This window comes from Takifugu rubripes, chromosome 13, assembly GCF_901000725.2.
Source record: "Takifugu rubripes chromosome 13, fTakRub1.2, whole genome shotgun sequence".
NCBI classification, from domain to species: Eukaryota; Metazoa; Chordata; class Actinopteri; order Tetraodontiformes; family Tetraodontidae; genus Takifugu; species Takifugu rubripes.
In genome coordinates, this window is record NC_042297.1 from 20,309,680 (window position 1) to 20,335,856 (window position 26,177).

The 26,177-nt window shown below is 45.3% G+C and overlaps 6 protein-coding genes across 8 annotated transcripts in view; 2 read left to right on the forward strand and 4 right to left on the reverse strand.

Annotated features, from left to right (window-relative positions):
- Nucleotides 1–1,022: 1,022 nt before the first annotated feature.
- irf8 (interferon regulatory factor 8) lies at nt 1,023–3,887 on the reverse strand. The gene is made up of 9 exons (XM_003969994.3): nt 3,739–3,887; nt 3,428–3,626; nt 3,173–3,356; nt 2,979–3,076; nt 2,812–2,869; nt 2,442–2,489; nt 1,967–2,359; nt 1,753–1,868; nt 1,023–1,673 (listed from the first exon to the last, which is right to left on the reverse strand). Exons 2-9 carry the CDS (start codon nt 3,596–3,598, stop codon nt 1,476–1,478), a joined length of 1,266 nt encoding a protein of 421 aa, XP_003970043.1. The 5' UTR covers nt 3,599–3,626; nt 3,739–3,887; the 3' UTR covers nt 1,023–1,475.
- A 1,112-nt stretch (nt 3,888–4,999) lies between these two features.
- On the reverse strand, nt 5,000–14,069 carry dusp22a (dual specificity phosphatase 22a). Its single transcript, XM_003970070.3, has 7 exons — nt 13,802–14,069; nt 12,982–13,015; nt 12,565–12,647; nt 11,975–12,024; nt 8,102–8,176; nt 7,805–7,976; nt 5,000–6,000 (listed from the first exon to the last, which is right to left on the reverse strand). Exons 1-7 carry the CDS (start codon nt 13,820–13,822, stop codon nt 5,821–5,823), a joined length of 615 nt encoding a protein of 204 aa, XP_003970119.1. The 5' UTR covers nt 13,823–14,069; the 3' UTR covers nt 5,000–5,820.
- A 479-nt stretch (nt 14,070–14,548) lies between these two features.
- Nucleotides 14,549–16,835, reverse strand: cox4i1 (cytochrome c oxidase subunit 4I1). 2 transcript variants are annotated; one of them, XM_029845757.1, is made up of 5 exons: nt 16,745–16,835; nt 15,964–16,040; nt 15,258–15,422; nt 15,007–15,138; nt 14,549–14,876 (listed from the first exon to the last, which is right to left on the reverse strand). In XM_029845757.1, exons 2-5 carry the CDS (start codon nt 16,037–16,039, stop codon nt 14,740–14,742), a joined length of 510 nt encoding a protein of 169 aa, XP_029701617.1. In that variant the 5' UTR covers nt 16,040; nt 16,745–16,835; the 3' UTR covers nt 14,549–14,739. The 2 variants fall into 2 exon arrangements, with proteins under 2 accessions (XP_029701617.1, XP_003970044.1); XM_003969995.3 differs by having other exon boundaries at nt 16,741–16,824.
- A 28-nt stretch (nt 16,836–16,863) lies between these two features.
- emc8 (ER membrane protein complex subunit 8) lies at nt 16,864–19,103 on the forward strand. The gene is made up of 5 exons (XM_003969996.3): nt 16,864–17,398; nt 17,670–17,746; nt 17,835–17,904; nt 18,000–18,094; nt 18,198–19,103. Exons 1-5 carry the CDS (start codon nt 17,186–17,188, stop codon nt 18,355–18,357), a joined length of 615 nt encoding a protein of 204 aa, XP_003970045.1. The 5' UTR covers nt 16,864–17,185; the 3' UTR covers nt 18,358–19,103.
- A 945-nt stretch (nt 19,104–20,048) lies between these two features.
- gins2 (GINS complex subunit 2) lies at nt 20,049–21,683 on the forward strand. Its single transcript, XM_003970071.3, has 5 exons — nt 20,049–20,265; nt 20,377–20,491; nt 20,725–20,824; nt 20,893–21,019; nt 21,391–21,683. Exons 1-5 carry the CDS (start codon nt 20,176–20,178, stop codon nt 21,514–21,516), a joined length of 558 nt encoding a protein of 185 aa, XP_003970120.2. The 5' UTR covers nt 20,049–20,175; the 3' UTR covers nt 21,517–21,683.
- Nucleotides 21,684–21,806: 123 nt separating this feature from the next.
- The window catches only part of gse1b (Gse1 coiled-coil protein b), a 114,684-nt gene continuing 110,313 nt past the window's right edge, over nt 21,807–26,177 (reverse strand). The window contains exons 13-18 of one of the 2 annotated variants that reach the window (XM_011610343.2): nt 25,834–25,947; nt 25,322–25,696; nt 24,841–25,179; nt 24,360–24,463; nt 22,488–23,824; nt 21,807–22,385 (exon numbers count right to left, since the gene is read on the reverse strand). In XM_011610343.2, coding sequence (XP_011608645.2) covers nt 23,681–23,824; nt 24,360–24,463; nt 24,841–25,179; nt 25,322–25,696; nt 25,834–25,947 — 1,076 coding nt within the window. In that variant the 3' untranslated portion in view covers nt 21,807–22,385; nt 22,488–23,680. Of the gene's footprint in view, nt 22,386–22,453; nt 23,825–24,359; nt 24,464–24,840; nt 25,180–25,321; nt 25,697–25,833; nt 25,948–26,177 lie in introns of both variants that reach the window. The other variant, XM_029845765.1, reaches the window with a different exon arrangement.

Consider the following 26,177-nt stretch of genomic DNA (forward strand, 5'->3'; position numbering starts at 1 on the left):
ATTCAATTTGATTTAACTAATTTTAGTATAAAATTCTGGTAAGAATCTGTTTGAGGAAGGCGTGATCATATTTTCCGAAGAATACAGAATACATAGGAAGACATTTGCTGACGTTCAGGGTATTCAGCTGCTGTATTGTTGGTCTTCCTTTATTCAGATGTGGAACACAAGATCCAAAGAAGAACAAGATGAGATGAAAGAGTCCATTTGATGAGTGACTTGTGTGATTGGAGAAGCAGATGGGATTTCACACAGAATTATCTAATCATCATGCTTCAGACGGTCATCTCTCTTCCTGTCTGTTACACGCTATCCTGGGGTTGTCCATCCGAGAGGTCCTTCATCTTTTTCTGGATTAGATCCTTCTTTTACTTTCATACTGTCGAGTTTTGTCATCATTACTTTGCTGGGGTGCCGGGCTGAAAAGGCCCGCAGTAGTTTCTGCTTTTTCTTTGCTCCAAGTCCTCGCTCGGTCTCAAGGGAACACTCTGTATTTTCCTGTTGTTTTCTTCAAATTATGCAAAAGGACGTCTGATGGTTTCGTCAGCGCACGGCTCCAAATCTGCCGCAGAAAAAGATTTTGCATCTTGTGCAGCCGAGTATTTTCCAAACCACAAAAGTTATTATTTGATATTCATTTCTACCTCAAAATCCTTCAAGTGTTTATTTGAATGAATTGAGTGTACGCAAATGTCGAGAATATAATTTCCAATTATGATCTTTTTTCTTTTTCTTCTGAGGGTGAAGGCATTAAAACGCTGTTAGCGTTGAATGTTTCATCAATCAAGCATGAAAAAGTCAGTCAAGTATTGCAAAAAGCAGTTAGAGTAGCCGATGTGTGTCTGGCCAAAAGTGATCCGACATCGGCGGTTTGTTTTTGTTTCAGAAGGTTTTTATCATCAGAAGCCAACGCTAATTTGTTGAAATTGAATATGGAATGTAATTATATGGAAATTATAAACCATCATCATCACACATCTGCACATTTTAACAATCATCTTCAATAGGAATAAGACATTGGCTTTTTTTAGGTCAGTGAAAATGTTTTACTAGAAAATCAGTTTTTTAAAAACAACGATTACAGGGACAGTTCAACAGATAGTAAAACCTATCTGTCATACAGTGAGATGCCAGACTGCATCTGTTATCATAAACTCCCATTAAGATCTTAAGATCTGACAAAATGGCCAAAATGCTCACATAAGAAAGCTACAAAACAATAATAATAAAGACATCCCGATAAACCAGCTGTAATTAAGGCACATTTCCAGTTTAGCACATCAAAGGTTGGCTCTCACATGTTACGCGAGTTGATTTTCAACTGTTAAAAAACAATTTCTCCTGTTTCATTTTAAGCCGCTTGACAGATGCGAGATACTGTGGTACGAAATCATAAACCGATGGTTATGCTGACGTCATGCTGCTCGCCCTTATGCAGCAGGACCCTTCAGCCATGGTGACGCGATGTCTGCAGCTCAGGCGGTGATGGGCACGTAGTCCCGGGAGCAGGCCGACCTCTGGGGGACGCTGTAGCTGCACAGGTCCTGGTAGATGTGTGCCAACTGCTCCGCGGCGGCGCTGTCGGACACGTCCAGGCTCGGGTTGTTGCAGTAGGGCTGCGAGCGCCGCACGTTCACCGCCTCCAGCAGGTGCTGGCAGTTCAGCACGCTGATCTGTGGTGGGGGGCAGGTGGGGTCTTTGAGCGCTTTATTGGCAATGCAGAAGATCTGCGGCGTGACTGGCGGGTCTCACCTGCACAATGATCAGTTTGTTCTTGGCGCTGCTGAGATCTTGGAGCTCCTCTCCAAAACACAGCGTCACCGCGGGATCTGGAGCAGGAACCTGACCCTCCTGGTACAGCTGCAGAGCTGGAGGACGCAAAAGAAAACAAAAAGTCTAAGGCGATGTCGACCAAAACATTGCTTACGTGAGGCGTTCGGACTTCCGACCAACCACTCAAACGCACCTTGAAGAAACCTTCCTGTGTCAAAGATCTTCACAACAGCATCCCTCTCAAGTTTACAGGGGATGGGGCTGTACTGCTGCCCCACCTCCGTCAGCCCCATCCAGAAGACTCTGCTCTGGCACAGCCGTTTGATGAAGATGCCTTCCTGGTTGGCCCGCACCAGCACGCCTCTCTCCAGGTGGCCCAGGAGCTTGCGCGTGAAATGGCGCTGGCGCTCATACTCGATGAGCTCGGCAGGGGGGAAGTGGACGCTCTGCATGCTGTCTGAGCTGTACAAGGCACCGCGGCTGAGGGGCTGCTGGGGGGAGATCCTGCAGCCTTCGGAATGGTTCACCACCGTACTGTGCATCAGCTTCCCTCCGTAGTAAAAACTGATCATCAGTTGGTAGAGAGCTGCAAAGGATTTAACACAAAATCACGGTCAAAGTGAAGCAGAGGAAGACATCGCAGCCTCTGACTGAAGCTCTGAGACTACCTGGGGTGGACGTGGTCAGCGGCAAAGGATCCTGATGCAGAGGGAAAGCTGTGAATCACAAGAGGAAACATTCGAATGACCTTTCTGACACAGTGGACGCAATCGCGGTGTCACGACACGACTTTGCTTGATCATCAGAAATGCCCTTTCTCCAGCACGAGCTCACAAAACAAATAATCACTTGAGTCAGCAGAGTTTAATAGGATGTTAGTCAACTCTTCCACTGCAGCATTTACCATCTCCTCAACACCCGCGCTGACAGACACACACACACCGACCAAAGTTTCCACTGTGGCTGTAAACACAGCCTTTAAAGTTCACGGTATGGAAATGTGTACACCTCACCAGCGGGTTCAGGCACTTGTCTTACCGCTGATGCTGCTGTGGGACCAGTACTCTGGACTGGCCTGGATATTACAGCCGTCCTCCTGCAGAGAAATGTGGAAAGACGGTGACACAGAGGAAGAGGTCATGGGGCAGATGAGAGACGTGTTTGTGTGAGTGTTGGGGGGTTCGATCGATGGGAGGTCGTCTCACCTCTTTGATGAGCTCCTCCAGTTCTGCAGGGCTGCAGTCCATGTCTATGTCGCCACAGCTGGCGGTCGCCGCCATGGCCATGATGGTGCTTTTGCCATCTGAGGGGAGAGGAGGACAGGGGGGCTCGTTTAATGGACATTGGTGGGACATTCGAGTCACCTGCTGGAGTGGAGCTGAAGATGAAACCAACTCACTCTTCTGCTCTTCCTCAGGCACGATGCGGTAGACTTTGTAAGGTTCAGAAATGTCGAGCTGTGAGCGCTCGGTCACCTCCTCGAAGTCAGGGCTTTTATTCAGAGCACAGCGAAGTCGGGTCTTCCAGGTGGCAGGTTCAGCCTTGTCCCCCTCCTTGAACTTGCCTTTAAAAACAGCCCAGGCCTGTGAAGGAAAGAATAAATTCGAATTCCAGGCATCCCAGTTATCTTTTGCCTTTGAGACTGATGTCAAACCTTAAAAATGGACGCGTCCACCTCCTGGTTGTAGTCCTGTTTGCCGGCGTGTTTCCACGGGATTCGGAACAGAGTACGAGACTCATCCTCCCACTGCAGCCCCGCGTACTGCCCGCTCTGGATCTGCTCCATCAGCCACTGTTTCAGTCTCCGACCTCCCGTGTTCGTCATCTTAACCCAGGAAAAACCACCCAAGTGCCTGAACAGCAGAGGACCAAGGGAGCACCAAGTGGATTTAATCCCGCGTGAAGATCTCAGCACGATGACGCCAACTTTCCCTTTTAGTAATAGAAAATAGTGTTGCCACTTACGGTAAACAGCTGCGCTCTTTGCCCCCGGTGGCTCAGATTTATTCCCTCCGTGCGCGTCTCTCCACCCATCAACTTTGTTGCGCTCCGCGTTATGAATGAATTAGCGGGCGGCTGATTTGACAGCGCTTGATCCTCGTTGACCAATCAGGAGCTCCGAGCCTCGGGGACCCAGCCCATTCCGGAAGTGTTCTTCTAACTGCGGGCATTTACAAGAAATGGCCTGACATATCCAATGGTTGTTAAAGTGCTGCCCACGCCATTTAAAAAAAAGAGAAAAAAGAACGCTTGACGACGGAGCGACGAGCAAACGTGGAGAGTCACAAGTTGCCTTGTGCTGCGGGGGATTTCTGCGCTGCAGACGGAGGTGTGGGCCCCCTTCACGCCCACTCACAAGTGGTGTGAAACCTCCAAAACGCGCCTTGCGATCACAATACGGGGTTTTGGTGTGAAGAATGGTTATTTCCACTCCAACTCTGTTCACAAAAAAAACAACCACATTATATTTGAACATTAATTCAAATTAAATTAATTAATGAGATGATTGTTGTGCTTATGAATCATGGCAATATTTATTTTTTAAAAGGAACAAAATGTTCAATAAATGTCAGATTGTAAGACTGGTGGATCATGCAACATCTGATCAATGTATCCTCATCCACAAAAAATGATAACAAATAGTGATTCTTAATGATTTCCGCTGAATTCGTGGTACAGAAATTAGGATTTTCTTGTTAAATGTCACATTTCCACCGAGCTAAACACGATTGTCCTTATTGATAAAATACCAAATAAACTCTTACAGATATATATGGAAAATGAATCAATGGGGCTGTTGATTTCTCCTCAGATGTAAGACGTGAGTCAACATGCTTCAGACCCAACCAGCAACATAAGACAGCTTTCATATTTCACTAAACTATACTTTCACTTTTCCCCAGTCACATGAACTCTGATTTGGAATCCTTTTTTCTTTTTGTTGCTTATCTTGAATTTCATGCTTCCCAAGAAGTCTTTTGGTAACAATGTAAATTGTAAAGTTTTAAATATGCTGAAATTATAATTCTTATTTCAGTGAAACCTGAAAAAGGTTTTACAGTAAATCTCTTAGCATTTCATTAACTAGTGTTAATAATATAATTCTAAAAATGTTTCCATGTCTAATCACTGCATTTATTTTATTTATTAACTTGTAAATTATACTAAATATTGACACGTACAACCTAAAATCACCTTTGCCTTAATAAGATTTCAGGGGACATCATTTTCACCTTTAAGCTTTTATTAATATGCAGATATTTTAACAGTGAACACGGCCAAAAATTTGTGGAAGACTTAAAAGAACATTTGGCAGGTTTATTTAAAGCTTTGTTGTTGGCAACAACATACATGAACCAGTGTGGAAGAACCAGTATCAGGTACAGAAATGGGCCTGACTCTGGTTTCAGTTGCTGCGCAGCGACAGAGCCAAAAGAAATAACTTCCTTCCTGGAACTGCTCACCAGTAGTCACCGTTCAAGTCAGTCTGGATTGCGGACTCCAGGTTGTTCTGCAGAAATTCCTCCAACCATCTGCTTATCTTCTAGTCATTCAAGCGCCTCTGCTCAGAAGCCATAACAAGCTTGGTTTTAGTGTTTTATTCTTAGTAGCAAGTAAATATGTCAAGAACAGGTGAGTTTAGAAGTTAATATTGATTAATCAGATGAAGGAACTGACTTCAGACCAGTACACCACAGACACACTGATCCTCCAAGGCTGCATTCATTCCAACATCCGCAGGGCGAAAGCGCTGAACATTGCCGAGGTAAAGAGTCCGTGTGGGAGTGCTTTTGGCTTGTGGTGGCTGAGGTGCTGAGGTGTTTAGAGTAAGGCGTCGGTGGGCTTTAGCCTGCGGTGGCTGTTCCCAGTTAAAGATTATGGCTGATTACCAAGGTGGAAAACAACTTCTGCTATGTGCAAAGTAAAGAACCAAAACGCTCTGGGGACATTATTTCATCCTCATAAGTACCCAAAGGCCTTAGAGTTAAACTTGGGCAGAGTTAGGGATGAAACAATTACAGCAGGACTGGAGCAGAGGCCCGGGTCTCAGATGCTGCTCTCAGGATCATCGCGGCTGGACGACTGAACGCCTGGACTGATGCGCCGCTGCTCTGCTCTTCTGCTGTGGCTCTCCTGCTGCTCCAAGTACTGGCTCAGCAGCGCCCCCACCTGCTCCTCGTCATTAAAGGGACTGGGACGGAAAGTGGAGTGCAACCAAGCTCGGTACTGAGAAGACAGAGCAAAAACTCCAGGTGAGCAAATGGCAGAACGTTTAACATGCTTCTGTCGGTGGAGGCGAGCTGCTCTGTTCCAACTACAGCTCTGACATCGTTGACAAGTCACCTCAGACTGAGGAGATCCTACTCACATTTTCTGTCTGAATCTGAGAAACAAATAGAAGAAGAAAAACACAACAAAATCCTCGGCGCTCACCCACAATCATTCAGGATATGAAACCTTTTCTCAAAAAAGAAAATCAGTTGAGGACACTGGCAGCTACTAATTTGTGGGGAATTCTTGGTTAAAAGCAGAAAGTTTATGTGAAATGGTGTCGTTTGTGAGCCATAATGACTCAGAAAACAACCAGATAAATAAAATAACCAGACTGAATGATGGGTAAAGATGAGTGTGCGAAGAATTTATGCAATGTCTTACTCTAATAATACCGTACATTCATCTTCCTATAAAAACAGCGCCGACTGCTGATGCCATCTCTGGAAATTAAAGCAAAATAAAAATACCCGATGTTAATTTCTAAATATCGATATTGGAAAGTCCAGTTTTAGTCAATGTGCATATTTTTAGAAAACAAAGAGACACGAAAAACAAAAGAAAAGGACAGTATTTGAATGATTGTAGACAGAAAAAAACGTATCTGAAATGGCATCACAACTGTGACTATCTGGCTTATTAATGAATAATCAGGGATTTAATCAGTGGTTTGGAGTGGAGACAGGTGGGAAAACTACAAACAAAGAAATTCCATTTCCCTTTAAATCCTCGAAATCAATGCAAGGCCCACAAACAATACATTTTTTTACAGTCATGATATGTTGCAAGACGCTGACAGTAATGCTTAACACGTGATGAGCAGTACCAAGCTAATGCAATCACAGCAAACCCCCTGCAGTTCCCCTTCCCTGCTCCGCGGCTGGCTTACAGCCACTACAGCACAATCACAGCCTGCGGCCGCCATCCCATTGATATACCACCCAATAAAAAATTTAGGAACTGTTTTTAAACGCGTAACACAGATTTACACACGTAAATGCAAACAAAGACAAAGGTCCTTAATTTTGGTTTAAAATATGATGAGAACCCCGAATGCCTCAAACATCCTTGAAACATGTTTTAATTATTTATTTAAGAATTAGATGGCAGTCACTTGTATTTTATTTATTTAGTTTAAATGAGTAAAATGAGAATAATTGGCTAAAAGAGAGCAGACTGGTCTAAAACAGGAAGTTTAAACCACTGTTTCCTATAAGTAGTGATTTTCTTTGATATGAACGTTAACAGAGCGTTTTTTTTAGGAGAGTTGAGTTGCTGCCCCTCTGTCTTTAAGAGGATAACCTCTAAAATATCAAATATCTTGTAAAGTTGAGCAGAAGTCAGGAGGATTAGTTTTATCTGATGAGATGTTTTCTTGATGTCCGTATTCACACGTGAGACGTGCTGTGAGAAGTGCCGCTAAACAGCTGGAGTCATATGAAGATGACATTCTAGTGCTGATCCGAGTCTGTGGGAGCCGTCAACCCTCCAGGGATCTTCTGTGATATCAGGTAAACCAGAGGTTCTCTGGGAAAAGCACGACTGGTTCTCCAGAAACTTAATACTCTGCCTCAATGTCTCTAAAAGATGAATAAGAGGTTAAACTAACTAATATCAGGGAGAGTGTTTGGCACCACATAATAATGGACGCTTCCAGAAATCACCAACAAACTAGAAGAACCGTCTAAAAACCAAAACAATGTTCTGACAGTGGTGTGGACATCACAGGCCTCGGGTGAGCGTGTGCGTGGGCGTTTACCTCCGACAGTTGTGTGGTCTGATACTCCTGCAGCTGCTGCTGGAAGCCGTAGTTGGGGCCCACAAACGAGCGGACGGCCTTGACGGCAGACAGGCACTCGTCCCATCTGTAGTGTGTGACGGTCATCAGGTAGGCCACCACCATGGTTGTGCTCCGAGAGACGCCCGCCAGGCTGCAGCAAAGCAACACTGTGACTTCCACAAGGTCGACGGCTCCAAACGGACAGGCGGCGCATTTCTACTCAGCCTTTTCTTTGTTTTTTTAACTTTGAACAAATGCGACGACCATGAAACCTACCAGTGGACAAGGCAAGTTCCGCCATTCAGGCGACATTCGTGGATGAAGCTAATGCACTCTTTAAAATGCTGCAGTCTAGAAAGAAAAGAAATAGTGTTATTATCATTATCATCATCATTATTATTATTATATTTGACTAAGGTTGCACAGGTTTGACATCACAGAGCAAAAGTCAGGGAAATAGGTTCCCTTAGCTGGCCAGAAAAGGTTACACATTCCAGGATATGAAAAAGAACACTTGAACTGAAACCCCATCACAAAACTCAACTCAGAGTTTCAGGTAGGCTGCAGGAACCCACACAGCTTGATAATATTCAGATTTTGACTGTGGAAACTTGGAGAAGTGGCTCATCAGTCTGGCCCGTAGTTTTGATGGGTTCGCATTCGTTCTGGAGGTTGTAGACGTGCCAATTAATCATTTTCTCTAAATCGCTTTGGCCGTGCAATCATGTGACTAAAAGTCCTGGTCGGCTCAAATGGAGTCTGTGGTAAACCAGAGCAGACTACAGAGGCAGATAAGGGAAGTTTCTGACCCTGGCGGTGCAAAAAAACAAGCCTCCAGCATTTACTGATTCAGCTTTAACATTTCAAACAAATCTGACAAGTGTGCACAAATTAACCCCCCCCCCCCAAGGAACTTCATTTAGATGAGAGCAAAAAACAAATTTGCCTTAAATTCAGAAGCACACAGCGGTGCAACTGCCCCAAAAATACATGAGCTGTTCACCGTCAGGAAAGGCTGCTGGTGCTTTGCATAATCACAAAGTGCACGGCTGCGAGCAGCGTCTCCTGAGGAGCAGATGCTGGTTACTCAATACCAGACAGACTAACAGACGGGGGCCAAAATAGACTGACAGCCACTTGTCTTTTTTCCTCCTTCCTGGGATCCAAACTCCTTCACAAAAGATGCCTCCTCAGCACTTCCTACCACTGAGGTTTCCGGCCATCTTGTTTAATATGCAGAAAATTACCTTGTGACAGATTTGAGGTTATAAACAGCTGCATTCGGGGTTTAACAAAAAAATCCCAAACCCCCCCGAGCCGTTGAACTGGCACCAGTGGGGGGGGAAATCATGGGCGTTTCTGTGAAACATTCTGACATGATCCCACCATGTGCACTCAGAGTCAGTCGTTATCACACTTGTTAGTGTGCTTCGGTTTGGGATGCAAACGGGTTTACACCTTCACGGTCAATGCACGCTCGCCCGAAAAGAGAGAGTATTGAAATATAAATAGAAGTCCGTTCGTGCAGAGGCGCTGAAATCGCCGATCCAACGGCGGCAGACGCGTGAAGGTGATGAAAGACGGCGGCTTAATTTACTGCTGACAGACAAACTTCCATCCTAACCGATTTTCATCCCAACAGATTTCAGGAAGTTGTACAGTTGCTTCATTTGCAGCGTGAGAAAGATGGTCACCGCTGCCAACAGACATGGGGGCGGGGCCTTCGCTCGCGGCCACAAGGGCCCCCCTGCTGTTGGCGAGTACGGTGGGGAGTCGGTTGGCCTCATCATCATCATCCTCCTCCTCCTCCTCCTCCTGTCGGGGATTGTGACAGTGTGGCTTTATTAAGAGCAGGAGGCCACCAGCCAGAGGTCTTTTTTAAGTTTCCTTCCTGTGCTGCCTGAGGGAAGGACAGTGATTGTGAAAGTAAAGGTCAACTCCTCCGAAAACTCATCCAGCCAAACAACATTCAATCAATGCTCACTCACATGAGTTCTATTTATGGCAAATACAAAAGTAACTGCGCTTCGTTCCGCTCACTCACACTTGGTCAAAAATCAAGCTCTCCGCCACATTTAAATTAAAAACACAAGAGGTGTAAATTAAATCCACACTTTTATCCCCGTCAAGTGAATAAAGCATCTCTTAAAGTGTGTGTTTGCACAAATACTGGACCCGTGTCCTCTGCTTGGCTCGGGTCGACTGTTGGGAACGCCCACGTCGACGCGCTGACGTCAGCGTGAAGGCAGCATAACGATGCTCCTAAAGTCTTCACATGCACTCGCTGGCTTCATCGGGCCCCCTCCTGCTTTCAGAGCTGCCTTAATTCATTGTTTCACACTTTCAGCAAGGATTTGGAAACAATCCTCGGAGGTTTTGGTCCATATCGACACGACACATCGATGACGCGGATCTCACTTTCCGCTGGAGCCACAAGGAGCTCCAGTGGGCTGAGATGTGCTGAGTGTGGGGGCCACTGGAGCACAGTGGAGCTTTGTGACATTGGGTCTCATCCTGCTGGAAGCAGCCGTCAGAAGGTGGCCCATCCCAGCTGCATGTGGGCGAAGGCAGGGTACTCATGGACTCATCGGCAGTCTGAGCGTCTGGGTCTGATCTCTACCATCAACAAGCATTGTTGTCCACACAACGCTGGATGATTTCTCTTCTTTGAACCATTCTTTGTAAATCTTACACATGGTTGGGTGTGGAAAATCCCAGTAGATCAGTAGTTTCTGAACTACTCAGACTGGCTGGGCTAGGCACCAACAACCATGCGATGTTCAAAGGCACTTCAGTTCCCTTCCTGCCCCACTCTGATGCTCAGCTTGAAGTTGTCAGAGTACCGTAATAGAATTGTGACCATGGAACTGACAGATGACAAAAAGCAGTATTGCACCTAATAAAGTGTCCGGAGGGTGTAAACACTTTTGTTGACGGCTTTATTCTCACATTTAGAGTTCGTTGCTGTGATTGAGGCTGGTGACACAAGCAGTCATTGCTCTCCAGCTCCGGAGTTCATGTGGAAACTGAGACCTTTTCATTCAAAAAAGGTGCATTTCCACTGCAGAAACTTCGGGGTAACTTTACTGGGTGGGACCTGTCAGGAACGGCCATTTACAGGAACTTTTACAGGCGCTTCTCTTATTCATAGAATTCGCCACCATGTACACGAAAGCACAATCTGGAAATGGCTCGACTGACTGCACTTGATTTGTATTTCATAAGTGCCACAACACAACATGTGCTGTTTATTTAGTATTTATTAACACACTGATGTGTAGCCAGACTCAGCTTGCAGCAATAGAGCAGAACCAAAAAAGAAGTGCACACTTAAGCTGTAGGACATCAGATTCTCTTAGAATATTACACTGCCTCAGCCTCTCCACTTCACCTCCTTCCTCATTCTTATCTCTGTTAGGATTTATTGCTTTTATGTTTCGCCTGGGTGACGAGACGGTGGAAAGTGTCGCTCAACGACTACGTGGCGAACAAAACTTGGACCATGGCCAAGGGGTCCAACCCCACAGTGGAGACACGACCATTGAGAGGTTACGGTGAAGTTCCTGAATCCAGTATTCACCGGGAACTGTCGCAGTGGAAACGCACCCAAGGTTCACTGAATGTAAACCCTGAATAAAAATAATCTGCATTCCTCCCAACAACAGCTGATCAGAAATGCGATGACACAAAATCACTGACTAACTGTCTGGGTTCAACATCAGCAACAACACAAAACCTCATGCTGCTGTGCAAATATTCCAAGAAATATGAAGTAGACAACAGTCCAAAAAGATGTAGGGCGTGTAGGGTAAGAGTCAAAGGTCATTAGATACAACGTGGGTGTATTTATGGATATAATTAGGGTATAATTAGAATTATGGGAAAATCAATTAGAAAGGATCTCACAGAAAATGACCATTAAACTGAACAAATGTTACACAGTCTGATTTAATACATTTTCCCCTCCAAAGCTGTTACAAAAAGCCTCCATACAACAGGCACGACACGTGTGTGCACGGAGCTGTCACGCCCTGGGCTCACGGTCCCGGGGTGTTGAAACTGTGCTTCGTGACTCACGGCAGCTTGAGAAATTCACAGATTCACAGAATTTGAGGCAAAGGCAGCAACGAGGCAGGTGTGTTTACTCACAGGTTTTGGCTGGAGGCATCGGCAGCGTGAATGCACAGGTACTTCATGCCCTAGAACACAGTAAAACACATGAACATGAGTCCTGCGTATGCATTTATTTGAACATGGACGACTATTGTATTTAACACGTCAGAAACAATCAACTCCAAAAGAACACTGCTGTGGATCACGCCGAGCTGCCCTGGACAGCAAGTCTTCGTGACGCAGGTTCGGTTATATGGAGTTTGGAGGCCATGTTGACATTATTTGAACACTTTCTGTGAGGTGTTTTGATCTGACTGACGGGGTCAATAGATCAGCTCGGTACTCACGACAGTCAGTGCTGGTCTGTGTTTCAATGACTGTGGCTGAATGAAGTGAAATGCTTTGGATTTTTAATCATTTGACAAGCACTGAAAGTTGGTTTGTTTAGGTCCCGTCTCTGAGGGGACAGTATCCGGTTTGTCAAATGAACTTTCTAAATGAGTTCAGCCTGACTTGCTCCATCTATAACTCATCACTGCCTCCAGCTGGCTGACAGGACACATTATTGCTTGTGCTGGTGACAAAATCCAAATACTTATATAGTCCAATATGGGCTATCCACTGACCTCAAACATAGGTTTAGCGTTGTTGTACACCGACAGGATGTGGGTGATGCCATTCTTGGAGAGACTTTCTTTGTTTTCTGCATCTGGGACAGAAAGAAAATGAAATTCTTCTGATCTACCTGCAATGTTATAGCATAGGTCTCCACAGAGACACATTATTTGATACATTCGAGGCCGTGTTTTCTGTTTCCTTTCATGTGAACTAATTTTAGCCATTAGGCTCATGCACTGCCAGCAGCAGCAGCAGCAGCTATGGCTAGAACCCTGCAGATGCTACATCCAAGGGGAAGATGTTTCATCAGTGACCATGTCCATTATCATGTACTGTAAAGCCCTAAGCTAGTGAAACATACTGGTGGACTAAATCCCCCCCACACCATTACACATTTACACTGAAGTGGAACACATTTGTCTTACCTCTGATATTCCCAAGGTAGAGCCCGTCCACAACCTGCGAAGCAGCATTCACAGACATGTCACGATTAAGTTAGGTGCTCATGACAGTTTGGCCTCAGAAACTTCACTTGACAGCAATGAACGTCCCACGTTAAGCCAGAATGGATTTAAAGCTTAGGGCTTAAGAGTCAAGTGCCAGCAAAGGAAACAATCCCTGCAGCCATACAAGGTTTGAAGCAATGATGCATGATGATCAGGTTGGGGTGAAGAGCAGGCCACCACTCAGGGCTTTTTACTGCTCACAAGTGTCTATTTGTGAGCGGACTTGGCTGCATTCAGCCGGGTGAATATGAAACAAACTGCAAACTATTGTTGTGTTGTTTCATGTCTGCAGAGACAGATTACCATTGTTTCATTTTAGCGCTGGATTCACCCGACTAAACCAACACTGTTGGCTCACTGTGATCTGCATATACAAATTTCTCCGCACTTGTGATATCCATGCTGACATTCTGTCCATATGCAGATGCCAGACATGCTTCTGAAGGCGAGGAGATGACGTTCTCACAGTCCGTTATCACGCTGACTCTATATGTGACATAGAACCTGTGGGAAGAAGTAGTGTGTCTTCTTTCGGTGGTTACAGACTTCATTATATCTGGAATGTACTGTGCATGCGAAGTAACTTTGTTTGGCTGTAATAAGAATCTTCATTTTGAATCCTTGATTTCAACATTCCAGCGTATAGAGTTGGATTCTAAAACATGTGACGTATCCGACACCTCTGATAACTAGCTGGACGACAGGAAGGCAGGTGTTTGAAGCAGTTTTGAAAGTCTACCTTGTTCATGCCATTGCCCATGTTGACTGTGGATCAGCGGCTGGTGAAGACTTGGAGTGACTGACAGGATGCGCTAACATGGACTCTGACTCCAGCCCACCTGAACTACGTCGCCTCTGTCGTTAGATGGTTTTTCTCTTTAGCCACATTATTAAAGCCAGCAGACGTGCATTAAAAGAGCTCTAACAGCAAAATATCGCATGCGTTTAGCTCAAATGTCATCGCAGCTACAGCAGTTCCGCAACAGCTGACGTCAAACCGGCACATCCGGGAACTTCGCCGTCCTCCGCCCGCCTCCGGCCGGGGGACGCTAACCGCCCGAATTCGACTATTTAATTCAAAAACGCGGTTTACAAGGAGACAAAAGCACCCGAAATCAGATTTATAAAAATGTCAACCCTAACAATGACTAAATACAGTCGTTATTTCGATAACGTGGATGTAATAATATAAACTGGAACGAATCAACAGGTCAAGACTGACCGACCGTTTCCTCTATTCCTTAATTTAAATGTCATATATCCTGCATTAACGTGCCCGTTTTAGAAACGATCAGAGACCATTTTAGTGATTTGTGCTTCACATTCTTGAAATATGTTGTCACCGTTTTCAGCTGAAATATTCGGACCTAGTTCCTTCTGCGATGTCATAACCAGGAAGTATTTGCAAAACGAAAGCAACTACATTCCAATCCTGAGAGATTTTTAGATTTGTATCGCCACAAAAAAGGAGACGCCACAAAAAAGTCAAATTAGAATCGGTTTAAGAATGTTTATTCTTATGTCTATTATACACAACAACCATAGGAGGAAGAGAGCTTCCCAAAATGCAAAGATTGAGGTGACATAGACACACGATAAATATGGAAACGTTGGTTCTGTTGTATCTTTGAGTTGGTGTACTTCTCTTCAAGTATGTGTTAGGATCCTCTGAGTACTTTACTTTTTCCACTGCTTATTTTCGTAGTCCCATTTGGCTGAAATGCCCTGCACTGGATTAATTCTCATGTCCAACATTCTCTGGAGCTCCTTCTCTTTGTACTCTGGATCGAATGTGTGTGGAACAGGTCCATACACTGAAAAGATACACCAGCAAAACATCAGAAAGTGTCTCTCATGATGAATTTCTGGTGCTAGAGCACCCTGAGGAATTTTCTAGACTGATATCTATAATAGTTTCACCACTATACTGAATAGAAGACCTACCATATTTTCTCTGCCAGAGCACAACCAGGCCAGAGAAGCCAATCAAGAAGAACACTCCTCCAATCACTGTCTTCCACTCTGATGACTTCTGATTCATCTCAGCAAAGCTCTGTTTGAAGCTGATACGGTACACTAAACACCAGAAACAAAATTACCGTTAACTTCAACCAACACAGTTTGCAGAAGATCTATTTGAACAGCAAATATGAGCAGAACAGCTCCCAAAATAATGCAGCGCATTTAAGTCCTACGTGCAATCTTTTCCTCATTTGAGAGTGCAGCCCAGGAGCCTCTCTCCTTCTCCTTCAGGGACTTCTGCTCTGGGCTCAGGGTCTGCACGTAGGATATATCTGGGAGAGGACTCTCCCGCCTGTCAAAGTAGGCAGGGAGAGTGTAGTCCTCCACCTTTGCAATGCCTGTAGACAACAGCATATAATGCTTCATTAGCGAGTTTACACTCTCCACAAATATTGACAATAACTGGTTGCTTTTAAAAAGGCTTATAATAGGTATCATAACCAAAGCTATATTTCTACCACCTTCTCTCTTGTAAAAAGGGAAAAATTCATAAACACAATGTACTTACAATATTTCTAAATGACAAAAACTGATGGAATGGAGATGTGCTCCCATTAAAATGGTATAAGATTTATGATTTCAAATAAAACACAACATAAAAACATTTACTACTTTCACCATTTACGCAAACATGTTTACAAGACATTAGTTCATCTCATTCAGGTACAAAGGTTATATGTAAAGCCTAATTTTCCACGAAGAGAAAGAATCCCAAGGGAAATAAGGCAGATAATTTGTAAGTTAAAAGGAATATTATTGCTCAGTGATCTAGCGAAGGTAAACGCATTTAATTCTAAACCCATTATAAAACCGAAGACATAAATGTATGTTAGATGATTGTACTGTATTTTTTAAATAAAAACATCAGGGGATACCGACCATGTCCTCCGCGTACACAGACAGATGTAGAAATGGCACGTTTGCCAATAAGGCTCAGGGCTCTGGTGGCAAGCATTCTGTGTAGAAAGTTAAATGACATACATGTAAATGCAACATCAAACTCTTTCATAACAAATTCATCTTGAGCTTCTGCTATTTCGAATGTAGCAGTTAAAATGTATGTCAATGACACGAATAAGGTTCAACTAGTTTGTACTTAAGGAGGATAGAGGATGGTTCAAGGGCGATTCAAAAATCCTTATATAGAATTTAATATTACATTACGACAGGTGGTGCATTACGCTTTAAAATGTTCACACTACAGTGGTTTCGCGGAAACGGTGCCCAAGAGTATATTTGGGTCAAGCAGCGGCAAAGCACAAGCTAATATTAGCTTTAGCTACAAACACAAGGTCATGGAGGCTGCGGAACAAAGCGGTTTATTAGAGACGGTAACACACATGTCATTGCACACAACGCAATCTGTTTTCACATGAACGCACTGTAAAGCAACGTAGCACGAACACAAACTGTGCGAGACGTTTCAGTTCACGAACGTGACGCGAACGGTACACACTCGCTGCTATGCTAGCCGTCCGACATCCGAGCCACTTTGACAAAGTCACTCTCAAGCCCTTGCTTATTACACTTCAAATATGAATGTATTTTTCGTCGTTCCCTAAAACCTGAAAAGGTACACTATTATAATGCGACTGACTCGTTAATTATTTCATAACTATTTATAACAAGAAAGATCCTAGTGATAAAATGTACAACCTACTGTCTTTTCGTTGATCACGTCCACCGATGGTATGAAAGGAAGTGGTTAAGACGAGACCGGAAAGGCGTAACTCAAACTCACCTGACTCATTTTACGACACTGTGGTTGTAGTTTACGGCAGCTCCGGTGCCGCAGAAACGAACATAAGGGGGAAGTAAGATTAGCTGAAATGGCTAATTATGGTAACCCTTTGCATCTAATATAGATAGGAACACGTGCTTGGTTTTCGGTAACAATAGAACTTGCATGTACGCTTCAATAGACATAACGTTAGGCTTATATTTTGATAACAGGTTGACTACCGAGACACACATGCACTTTTGACCGTGATTTCTATGGAGCATTAGCTAACGGTAGCAAGGCAGCTTTCCCAGTTGTGGTCTCTTTACTTCTCAGGCGATCTAAGTCTTAACCATAACGTTTACCGATTACCTTGCAAACATGCCTATTCAGTTGACGAGTCAGGCTTACTGTAAAATGCTTTTACATGCCGCCAAGTATCCCCACTACGCTGTTAATGGATTGTTGGTGGCAGAAAAAACCAAGGAGAAAAAGAAAGACGGCCACAGCGAGCCTGTCTTGTGTGTCGACTGTGTGCCTCTGTTTCATGGAACACTTGCTCTAGCACCCATGCTTGAAGTGGCCTTAACGCTGGTGAGTAGATGCCAGGGAACCCATACACTCCATTTAGTGGGATTATTTAAATGTCTTAAAAGGGTCAAGTGTTTGTTCCAATCCCTCAGTAGGCCACGGTGTGTTGCATTAGCCAACAGGTGTGTGTGCTACTTCTGCGAGCATCTCCATTAGTCAGCTTAGTGAAGGATGAGATGTGTATTCGGGTTATTTTAGCCACCCTAAAGTCAGGCTTTATCTTGTCTTTGTTTCTTAGATTTGGATTTACGTCTCCCCATTCTTTTCTTTCCAGATTGATACCTGGTGTAAAGAAAACAACTACATCATCGCCGGATATTATCAAGCCAATGAACGGACAAAGGATTCGAGGTAGCAACAGGATAATGGCCAGTTTAAAACCACCTTGATGGATGTAATGCATATTGTTTTGGGGGGGTTTCTGTCCTCTATCTCGCAGACCCGACCAAGTTGCAGAAAAAGTGGCTGCCAGGATTTCTGAGAACTTCAGCGAAGCAGCAATTGTTATGGTTGGTAGCTAGATGGTAGAAAGAGCAGTGGACAAGTGTGTTTCTGAGTCACCTGCCGCTAAAGACCTCCTTTATATTCTTACTGTCATTCTCAGGTGGATAACCGCAGATTATCAATTAGCTGTTTTGAGCCAATTGTGCTTATATATGACCATCATGAAAACAAATGGAAAAGCCGAGATGTGACTTCGTAAGTGTCTCTCAGAACTGTTGGACTTTAAACGTCCTATTTGCATCCACATGTACAGATTTAAGTGCTAAACGCCGGTCTGGTCATGTCATTTGTCCTCCAGTGATGGCTTTGAGGACTGGAGTGAAGCGCAGAAGATCACCTCTGCTCTGTTAGAAAGCCGATCCTATGAAAACTTGGTTGACTTTGACAATCACTTGGATGATCTAAGGAATGACTGGACCAACCCAGTGATCAACAAGTCCGTCCTGGATCTATGTTGAGACACTTGGTGGGGAAGAAGCATCCCTGAGACACTGCTGCCATTTCAGTGTGCTACTTATAACGTAGCACGATGCTAAACTGCTGAACGGAATCACAACGAAATCTCAAGCCTGTGTTCCCTCGAAAGGTCCTTGAGGGGCTCCCTCGGACCCCTGACCAGGCTGAAACCCTCGAGGGCAGTTGCCTTATGTGCAGTGTCGGCATGTGTCTGCCTTCACAAGGTGATGAAGTCACACTTTATGAAGTTTTCTTTTTTCTCAGTGATTTAATCCATAGTTAAAATGTGAGTTTATTAGCAATACAGAGATTACTTAATAAATCATCAAAAGGTTTGGATGAGTGTTGTGCAACTATGGTTTTATTTATAAAAAAGTTGGAAGTTTGTCCTTTTTAGCTAGACGCTTTTGGAAAGATCTTGAGCCAACAAAGATGAGACGAGCCACGTTTATGTAAAGATTTTCATTTTCTTTCCCAAAACAACTTTGTGTGCAACAACATGCATGTCGTTGTAGATAATACTGATAATTGCAATGAATCGGCCATAAAGGTTTTTAGATTTGAAAAAAGCAGATAATTAAGTCTCGGCTGTCATAGACAAAGGTTTCCTACGGGAGGTCCTGGTCCTTTTAATGTGAAAAAATCAAATGGCCTAATGTAAAAATAGTCCACTAACTTTGCTCGAGATACTTGTTTAGAGCATTTTTACATAACTGAATGTACAATAAATCCAACCTTTTTAACTTTATTTGTGTGTCAACAGTGTTGAGTTCTTGTCCTGCTCAGCAGTAGAAAATGAGTTTAAAACTAACGTTTCTGTGGAGGGGCAACAATCAATTAAAAAAAATACCATTTTTGACTCCTTAAATGGAAATAGAGGAAGTTTTGTGTTCTACTATAAGTCAAAGGGGCCTAATGAGCTCAGAGGCCAACGCCTCGCATCAATTTCCTCAACACATCCATAATGTTGCTCAGTGGTTGGACTCCAGGTGAATTGACAACATCTGCACGTTCCTGATGTGAAGACATGCTCCTCCTGACCCTGAGATGAGGGGAAACTCTGCTTTTTTGGATTCACACACTCAGCTCAGCACAATTCTGAGTCATTTAGCAGGGTGACATGGAGGATGGCGCCTTGGTTTCACCTGTTGCCGTGGTGAATCCCATTAGCTGGTTTCCTTTACTTTTAGCTTTTAAGATCCTCATGCACGAGTGTCACTCAGAGTAACTTTGACTCTGTGTTGACTCAACAAAGTCTCAACAGATGTTCTGAAATAAGAGTTTTAGAGCTCAGAGTTGGACCACCAAGTGTTCAGGTGAGACAGGCCCTAGGATTAGGGGCTGTGGTCCCAGAGGTGCTTACCTGGATTCCTTACCAGTGATGAGCTGTTATCAGTGGTCAGTGGCTTCATCATCCAGGAGCTACTGACACAGACCAGCCACGTGAGGAATTATCTTGCACCAGCATATATGATCTGAAAAAAAAATTAAAGTAAGAATATTGAATTTTTAAATTCCCCCATAATATCCTAACTGAACCCCTGATTTTCCACTTTGATATTATTATATGATTTTATGTAATTTAACGTCGACCTTTTAATTTCTTGGTAAATGCTGCCATCTAGTGGCAATAGTTTTCAACTGTTGGTGTTTAATACGTGACTACAACAAATATCGCGAGAGCTACAAGTACGGTATAATGACGAGTTACCGTTTCCGGCAAGAGAGCTGCAGCGCGGGAAAATAGACTGGGGGGTGTGTGGAAGTGAAATATATATTCTGTACTTTATACTGACAGATATTGGTTCAGAAATACATCTATGGATCCATCGGAGGCAGAATTCCTCGCCGAGAAAGAGACGATAACGATAATTCCCAATTTCAGCTTGGACAAAGTCTTTTTAATCGGGGTAAATATCTGCGTATGAGGCTGTTTGACGAGTTTTGTGATCGCTTGCCGGTAGGTTTTTCGTGATAGATTTAATTTTAACGTTCATTGTTTATTAAAATGTTTCCGTCAGGGTGATCTCGGGCCCTTCAACCCCGGCCTGCCTGTGGATGTCCCCGTGTGGTTCGCCCTCAACCTGAAACAGAGACAGAAATGTCGGATTGTCCCTCCTGCCTGGATGGATGTGGGTCAGTCTCAGTTTATTGTCATTCATCCGCATATTTCTTTAATTAAGTGGCAACGACCTCTAAGAATTCGGTTATATTGTATTACAGTTAGGGTGTGATTGTTATTTAAACGGTCCATATGGTGAAAATATCATCCAATTAAAGAGCTGATGTGTATAACACTGAATCCACAATATTATATCCGTCCATCATTACCATCATGAACAGTTTGTGAATTTGCTGCTAATGTTCAGAGAAGCTGGAGGAGATGAGAGACCTGGAGAGGAGAGAGGGGGCCTTTACTCCCGTTCCCAGTCCGTTCTACATGGAGCTGAGCAAACTGCTGCTCAACTAGTGAGGCCCACTTTAAAAAAAAGGCTCTTTTTCCTGGGTTTCGTGTGGTGACTTGTGTGTCTCTGCAGCGCGTCTGACAACATCCCCAAAGCTGATGAGATCCGCACGCTGGTCAAAGACATCTGGGACACGCGGATCGCCAAACTGCGCCTGTCTGCCGACAGATTCATCAGTCAGATGGAGGCTCACGCCAGGGTGAGGCGCACACGCCACCTTCACATGCTCCAGCGTCACCCCGGAGCCGGCTGGCTATCATTTATTTATTACAATAATTATTGGCTCCGCATGAGTATTTGTTGTATTGTCGGATTCATCCTATGAAAGAATTGCACCCCGGGGAGGCGAGGGTAATGACGGGGGGTAATCGGATCGCGTGGTTTTGCCTCCGTGTAATGTTGGAATTTCCGTTCGTGATCAGACGGTAGGAAAAAGAAGGCACATTTGGGCTGCTGGTGTTTCAGATGTGTTTAGATTTGACGAGCAGAAGAATTTGGATCGCGCCTCGCGTCACGGTTTTACCGTCAGTATTGCAAAGTCAGCTTCTCCTCCGTGTCTTCACCGTGTAGCTGGACAACTTGACGCTGATGGAGATCAACACCATTCGCTCGTTTCTCCTGGACTCTCTCAACTGCATGTACAGACTGCGCTCCAATCTGCAGCCCGGCTCCAGTAAAGACCGAGCCGACTACTGAGCTCCAGATCCACGTCCAAGCAAGAAAATGTAAATGTTTCTGTAAATATTTCTGCTCTTGGAGTTTTGCTCTGGAACTGTTGTGACTTTTTATCTTGAAGATTTGTGTTTAATTTGTCATGATTTGCCCAGTAAAACAACTTTCATTCTATAAAGACAAAAATCCTGTTTTATGCAAGAATTCTATTCCTTTAACTGGTCCACAACACCCTCGGGGTCTCTGTTAAGGTCTACGTTTAGAAATGTAATGAAAACTAATCTATTAGCTGGACGCAGGCAGGAGATGATGGGTAACATTTTTGAAAATTTTATTTTTTGTCTGAAATCACAGCCATATATTCATAAATACCTAATTACTACATTCAACAAAGAATATATTACATTACAATGGATTCAAACAAGTACATTTTAAAAACAGGATTTCACAGCATCTAGACATCCTCCACTGAGTAATGGGGCTATTGCATGGCCGTGTGTGAGCTGGGGGGGGGCAGGGGGGGCTGCTGTACTGCACCGTCCTTCCCGGGTGGTTGGCGGCTCAACGCGCACGCTTCTGTGAGCTGATCTATGAGGGAACGAGCTACGGCGGGGGGGGGGGGTTACAGATGTTCCGTCCCTGATCGCTGCGACTCATTCATATGCCCCCAAATTATTGAGGCACTTATAACATGCGGTGGAGGGGGAGGGGGAGGGGGGGGCTGTGCTTCACTTTTGAGAAATGTTTACTTATGTGTTTTTGAGCATAAATACTGAAATGACCCGACAGCCCCGATGTTACAACTGGCACGGCTGGAGGAGACGGCTCCGGGGCCCTCAGCGGCCGGCCCGGCCCCCACCTCCTGGCGGCGGCCGGCCCGGCCCGGCCCCCACCTCCTGGCGGCGGCCGGCCCGGCCCGGCCCCCACCTCCTGGCGGCGGCCGGCCCGGCCCGGCCCCCACCTCCTGGCGGCGGCCGGCCCGGCCCGGCCCCCACCTCCTGGCTGCCAGAAAGCTCCAGTCCAGTCTGTCAGATTTCCGCACAACAACTTGGCAAGTTTTGAACAGCAAACGCTCCCATTGGTCACTTTGGCACCGCGTCCTCGACGGCTGCTGATGAGGGCGAGATCGTGTCAGGCGCGACAGGCAAACAGCCGTATTGTAGAGGTCAAATATGGGGGGGGGGGGGGGGGGTGAATATGGAAATGACCCAGTCACACCAGCAGTAGAGTCTGACTGGAGGACATGGGGGGGGGCAGGAACCACGTCTCCACATCGGTTGCTTGGCTGAGCTCATGCGTCAGGTGAGGACGCGCTGTCCCGCTGCCTGGAGCGACGGGACGAGGACGAGGACGAGTGCGTCCTGCTCTGTGGGTTCATGTCTTCAGATCAGCTGTTCTGGCCAGCAGCAGTAAAACACTAAAAGCAAGGTTTGCTTTCCAACCCCCCCCCAAAAAAAGCATAAACATATAAAAATGGCAAGCTGTTTTTCTTTAAAAGAACAATGAATAACGTAATAAAAACATACAAAAATTCTTTTAAGTCTTCATATTATATATACAATACAAGGCTGAAGCACCTTTTAAATTCTTATTCTCAAATTTTCTATTTTGAAATAAAACATTTTCCTTAATTCTTTTCAAAAATGTGCATTTTCTAAATTCTTCCCTCGTTAGATCAGTTCTTTGTTGTAACACAGTACCACCAGGTAGTTCTTCAGCTTTTATTCATTAAGTGCATTTCCAGTTCAAAAGCTCACGGCCATAAATATCTGTCCAAACTGGCGTTCCGGTCCCTTTGACCACGCCCCTCCCGGAGTAGCCCCTCCCTCATTGGCAGGATTGTCTGTTTGTCTGTGGCGGTGAGGGAGGCGGGGGCCGAACATAAGAGCAGCAGGGACTGAAGACAGTGAAAGCAGGTGCGTGCGTGTTCTGTGCGTTCCTGCGCCGTACTCTCGCTGATCTTGGGGGGTTGGCTACATTGGCACGTGTTGGTGGGTCGCGGCACAGTCTGTGGCGGGCTGCGACCCAATGACTGCCCATCCTTCACCATTCATTCATTCATTTCATGGAGCCAGCCGGTCTCCTCCATGGAGCCATGAGGACCGAGCCGAGGAAAATAAACTCTGGGTGTGAGTCAGAACGGGTAGGTGGCCGTGGGCCTGGGGGCCATGTGGGCAGCGTGTCGGGGTCACCTGGGGGGGTAGCCCTTGTAATGGCTGCCTCTGGACCAGTGGGGGGTCTGGGGCAGCGTCAAGCACTTCCTGAAGTGTTCCAGCTCTGCTTGGAGCTTCTCCCGTTCTACTGCCAGCTTCTGCCTCTGGGCCATCAGCTCCTGGAGGACAGGGAAGAAAAAGTTAGAAGCACTTTCAACACACAGAACCGGCGGGTGCAATGACACACACACACACACACACACACACACACACGCACACACGCGCGCACACACACACACACATACACACACACACACACACACACGCACACACACACACACACACACACACACACACACGCGCACACATGCGCACACACACACACACACACGCACACACGCGCGCACACACACACACACACACACACACGCACACACGCGCGCACACACACACACACACACACACACACACACACACACACGCACACACGCGCACACACACACACACACACACACATATTATATTTCTGTGGCTTTAACTTCACTTGTATTGCAAATAAGCATTCAAATGAATTCTGATTTAGCCAAATGTTTGTTTCCCCGGTCAACGTTTCATTATTCCCATTCCCTCACTCCTCCCACCCGGGTGTTTCCCTTGTACCCAGAATGACAACGTGCAGGAGCGCTGGAGGATTCCTCCGTGTTTGAATCTTACCCCCATACTGTGAGACAGCTGCTCCGCAGTCAGGCTGAGGTTGTAGTTCTGAGCTTCGAGCTTGCGACACTGACTCTGCAACACTTGTCGCTCCAAACTTTGATCTAATGATGATTGGGGGGGATTCAAGCACACAGAAAGCTCTTGGTTATTTTTAAAAGGCACTGAAAATCCCAGGAAAATAATTATTACAAATGAAGATGATGTAAAATGCTTAAATTGCTGTAATGTAAATGAGGTTCCCCAATGGAATTATGCTAGATGGAGAAATAATGTCGCCCCCATGTGGCCACATAGCAGAACAACAGCTGGAAACTATATAGACTATTTAATTTAATTATTCCTTGAGACCAGAAATAAATAAAATGATCAGGCTCTGAATATATATTCCAGAAAATAAATTATTTTTATATTAAAAGTGTAAAAAACCCAAAAACAACACAGCTGAATTGCTATTTTAATATCAACGGCAGCTTCTTACCTTCAATATATTCCTGATAAGCTTCAAATATTGACTCAATCCCCTGCCACCTGGGGGGAGGAGCCTCCTCTTCCTCATCGTCCTCCTCCTCCTCCGAGTCATCTGGACCTGAAAGATTCTCTCTTGTTCCTGAAACCTCCCGGTGTGGAGCGACAGAGGCGTGCTGTCCGTTGGACTGGGGGTGCGTCTGAGACAGCGGATGGGGAAACGAATGTGCATTGGAGTAGGTTTGTGAGTGAGTCTGGGGGGGTCGTCCAGGCGTGCTCTGAAGCTCGGGAATGTTGTAGTGAACCGAGGACTCTTGGAGGTGCGATGACTCTGATGTTCCAGAGGTTCCACCTAAAGAGCAACGTACTGTTAAATAAAGGCTAACTGAGTGGCTAAAATGGCGGGTCAGAGTATCTTCACTCTGATTGGCTGAGATGATAATTGGGCTTGATTAGGTAACGTCACAGTCATCACCTGTGCTTGTGTAACTTACCTTTGTGTTTCTGCAGAGCCTTCTGAGTAGACTGGAGAACGGACTCATGGAACTGCTGGGCAAATTCCTCTGGAGTGAAGCTGTCCCACGGCTTGGTGCGTCCGTTGATGGTGTGGGGGCCATCTTTAGCCTGCAGGGGGAGTGGGGACCGCAAGCTGTTCAGCAGGCTGGAGCTCTTCTTGGAGCTTGGTACCTCACTGGGCCCCCGGGCCTTGTCTGGGTAGACAGCTGGAGATGGGGGTTCCTTTGGTCTTAATGTGTCCCCGAGGGGTTTTGGATTGCCATTGGGGGACGATGGGCAATGTGAGGAGGGGCTCTGTGATCGGACACTGTGGTGGTCTTCTGGTTCAGAGGGAAGCAAGGCGAGTGCAGAATCTGCAACCACATCAAAGTGTTACTGGCAAAACATACTGAAATTAGGAAAAGGGGATGATGGGTCCTCCCATCCAGCAACAGCACGCGAGGGAACATTAATGTCAGAAAAACGTCCTGTTTACGCTCGTATTCCTCACCAGAGACGTGTGCTGGAGGACTCTTACACAGCGGATGAGGAGCATGCCTGATGGAATCCAGGGTTATGCTCTTTTCTTTGATGGCTTGCAGCAGCTCTACTACCTTTTCGTTGTCTAAGAGAGGGAAAAAAAACCTAGATTAATAACATGCACTCAAACTCCAGTAATATGCTTTTCATAACAGGCGCCTTGAGTGCTGCCATCTGTAGGTGGCAGAGGGTAAATCAAGAGGATTAGAGGAGGAAGACTTTAACCCCAGTGCTGCCACTCCCAGTACCTCACGAGTGTAACTGCGTATACACACACGTTCCTCTAACTGGGGTAATGTAAAACATTACATTATG